This window comes from Octodon degus, unplaced genomic scaffold (assembly GCF_000260255.1).
Source record: "Octodon degus isolate 3935 unplaced genomic scaffold, OctDeg1.0 scaffold00076, whole genome shotgun sequence".
NCBI lineage: Eukaryota > Metazoa > Chordata > Mammalia > Rodentia > Octodontidae > Octodon > Octodon degus.
Window position 1 is genome coordinate 7,827,532 of NW_004524652.1, and position 3,440 is coordinate 7,830,971.

The 3,440-nt window shown below is 44.2% G+C and overlaps 1 protein-coding gene across 1 annotated transcript in view; it reads left to right on the forward strand.

Annotated features, from left to right (window-relative positions):
- The window catches only part of Ift81 (intraflagellar transport 81), a gene marked incomplete at its 3' end in the record, with an annotated part of 88,456 nt that extends 85,249 nt beyond the window's left edge, over positions 1 to 3,207 (forward strand). Inside the window, exons 15-17 of the mRNA XM_023720674.1 lie at positions 1,907 to 1,993; positions 2,970 to 3,041; positions 3,124 to 3,207. Coding sequence (XP_023576442.1) covers positions 1,907 to 1,993; positions 2,970 to 3,041; positions 3,124 to 3,207 — 243 coding nt within the window. The remainder of the gene's footprint in view (positions 1 to 1,906; positions 1,994 to 2,969; positions 3,042 to 3,123) is intronic.
- Between the last annotated feature and the right edge of the window lie 233 nt (positions 3,208 to 3,440).

Below are 3,440 nucleotides of genomic sequence, written 5' to 3' on the forward strand. Positions count from 1 at the left end.
GCCTATTCTATTGAGCTATCTCTCTAGCCCCTACCCCTGTAATTTTTAATTTCAATGACTTTCATTATTTTTTTCTAAGTATGTCTTTTTTTCAAATCTTTGTTTTTTCTTTTTTCAGTTCTTAAGTTGTTATTCTTTTAAGCATACTTATACTATAATTATGTATAGCGTTAGAGTTCCTGGAGGGCTGATCTTACTGTTTATATCTTGTTATATTTTATGCTTAGTAGGTCAGTCGTTCCTTCTATTAAGATCTCTACTTTGAGACTGTGGACTTACCTTTGGAAGGTTTTGTATCGGGTCCTGGCAGCTGGGACGGAGTGTGTGCACTTCCAGAGTGGTTTTGCTATTGTTCTGCCTGGTGTTTTAGAAATATCACACGATTGGAGATAATTTTGAGCTGATGTCTTTGACCACATAGCCAAAGAAGCTTTCATCAGCTGTGGACTCTTCATCTCATTAAGAGGCCCAGCAGCCACCTAAGTGCCCAGCAAGTACTTGGCGTCTGCTACTCCTCACCCCACAGAGGGAGTGTGACTGTCACCCTTGAGAGCCGTCGTCGATGTCTGTTGGTCACGGCAGTACACAAGCCACAGCCCCACCCCCACCCCCCACGGTACTATCCTGGTGGCCCTGGCGCAGGGTGCTTGCATCCCGCATCCCCGACCACAGTCACTCTTGCATTTCCAGGACACTGCTGGGAAGCCAAGGCCACCCTCAGGCTGTTAGCTCTGACCGCAAGTTAGTTCCCAGGTAGAAAGTGGCTTGGATTTACTGCAGTAGAGGTCTAGGTCTTCTCTTGTCACTTCACATCATGTGTAGGCCTGAGGCTTTTCTTCTGCCAGCCTGAACATTAAGATTACTCCTGCCAAGCCTGACTGCCCTGCTACATAATGAGTAGCCATGTGCGAGTCCTTGTTTCTGACCCTGGTGAGTCCTCTTACCTCCTTGAGAATTCAGTTCTTCTCTGGATTTAAAAAATATTTGCTCTACCTTATCAAGTATTTGCAGATACTTCATCATATTTTTTGGTATTTATAGTAGATTTTCAGTTTGTCTCTTTCAAAATATTGTATTAGAGTAAACTTTGAAATTAGAAAAATAGCCTAAACTCTGATTAAATTCTGACTCCACTCCTTTCCAGCAGTATAATCTTTGGCAAGGTATGTGGCCTTTGTGAATATTCTGCAAGCATTATGTGCTGTAGCAATGCCTCCTTCCTGCCCAGTGGGAAGCTTTAGTTAGCGTCAGGGGCCCAGTTCAGGCGCCCCAGCATCTGTGAGGTTCTTCTGGTCAGGCCCCAGCTAAGCTTCGTGCTCTCATGGCTCCCCAGATGTGCTCCAGCCTCATTAACTGTGGTATGTTCCCTATTTGTTCCTGTTCTCTCTCTTTATACAGAGTGTTGTTCCTTCTTTAGAAAACATCCTCTTCTCCTTACTTACTTGCCCCTTAACAATTCTCCATAATCCTTTATGCTCCATTTAGGTATCAGTTTCTCCAGGAAGTTGTCCCCACTGATCCCAAAGCTGGATTAGGTCTGTGGGAGCCCCGCGTGCTCCTGTACACCTTGTGTTTGTCCCTAGTGTCACCTCCTGTACATAGCTCTCAGCAGCCTGTTTACTTGTCTGAGTGTTAGGAAGGGGAAGCACTCCGGCTGTTTTCTTCGCTGCTGCGTCTCCAGCCTAGTAAACAGAGTGGCGCAGAGCGCTGGACGTGGCAGCTAGTCTCCTTACCCCCACCTCCACCTGTCATAATTCTCAGATGTCCGGGTGTTGTATAAAGAACTCCTAAGTATGCCAAGAAGCTTAGAGTTAAGTTACAAGACTGACAAGGGCACACATTGTTTCAGAGCCACATTTCAGCCCTTTGTTTTTCTCTTATTGGATCATTTGCCCTTTCGTACTAGGAACTAACCCAGGAATGTGACGAAAAGAAATCCCAGTACGATAGCTGTGCAGCAGGCCTTGAAAGCAGTCGGTCCAAATTAGAACAGGTAAGAAGAGTTTTACTCTAACAGTTTAACAAAGCAGCCTGTTTAGCAAAAACTGCACATTTTTACATCAGTGTCAAAAGATTCCCAAATCTTTATCATCATTTCCTAGCCTGTCTCCTAAGCGCCGAGGTCGTTATGTCTAAACTTCATGTCCACACAGTGAATTTTCCCACCTGTGCCCCTATTGCCAAAGTCCAACATCCGTCATCCCTTATCTAAACTCAGAGTAACCCTCGCTCTTCTACCTCTCATCTTCCTCGGTTTAGTCACAGAGCCACCAGAGAAACCTGTTTCAAGTTTAATCCACACTCCATTGCTTCTTTTTGTATCTAAAATAAAATCCAAACAATAAAATAAAATACAACTTCCAAACGGTGATGTTCGAGGCCCTCCTGCCTCACTCACTTCTGGCCCGTGGCTGCTCTGCATGCACCAGCCCCAGCCCCACTTTCTCCCGTGCACAGACGGCCGAGCTCCCTTCCACTCCAGGCCTTGGTTCGTCTGTCCTCTGCCTGGTATGCTCTCACCCTGTGCCCTACTCCTTTTTCATTTGCAGTTTTCAGGATGGTAGGCACCTCTCCCAAAGGACCTCTCTGGTCACCCTAGTATTTCCTGCTTGCCCCCCAGAATGGCTGGCCCTGTCTCTGTCACAGTCCACTGCCAACTTTCCTCCATAGCACCCATCCCCGTCTCAGTAACTTTCCTCACGTGATGGCCTGGTTATGCTTGCCTCCTCCTGTACTTGGGCAAGAGAAGGGCCTGTCTGCCATAGGACAGCACCGGACATGTGCCGAATTAATAAATGAGTAACAGCAATATGGATAGTCTACGAAAAATTTCAGCATATTCTGTTAGCTTAAAATTGCAGAAGAGGAAGTTACTCCTAATGGCTCTTTTGTTGTATATTTAAAGGCATCCTCTCTGCATCTGTCTTACTCTTTCAATAATGTTGACCACTTAAAATTCTATATTGTAGGAAGTTAGAGGACTGCGTGAGGAATGTCTTCAAGAAGAAAGCAAATACCATTATACAAATTGTATGATTAAGGTAAGACAAAGGAAGTGCATCAGAAACCGTTCTGAGTTTTTTGTGTGCCAGAGACCTCCCTGAAAGTTACCTTTCTATTTAGAACCTAGAAGTTCAACTTCATCGTGCTACTGAAGAGATGAAGGCCTACCTCTCTTCTGATCAACAGGAAAAAAGGAAGGCAATCAGGCAAGGAATATTTTTATTTTCATTGAATTGCTTCATATGTTCACCAATGGAAGTATAAATAAAATGAGATGGTGCAAGTTTAGAGTACTTAAGTAGATGCTAAGATGTGTTTTAGGACTAAACCTTTCTGAGCATCTTCTGGATATTCCAACCCTGCTTACTAAGTAGGAATGCATGTAATTTTATTTCTTGCTTACTTTTTCAAATGTGATAAAATATGTATAACATGAA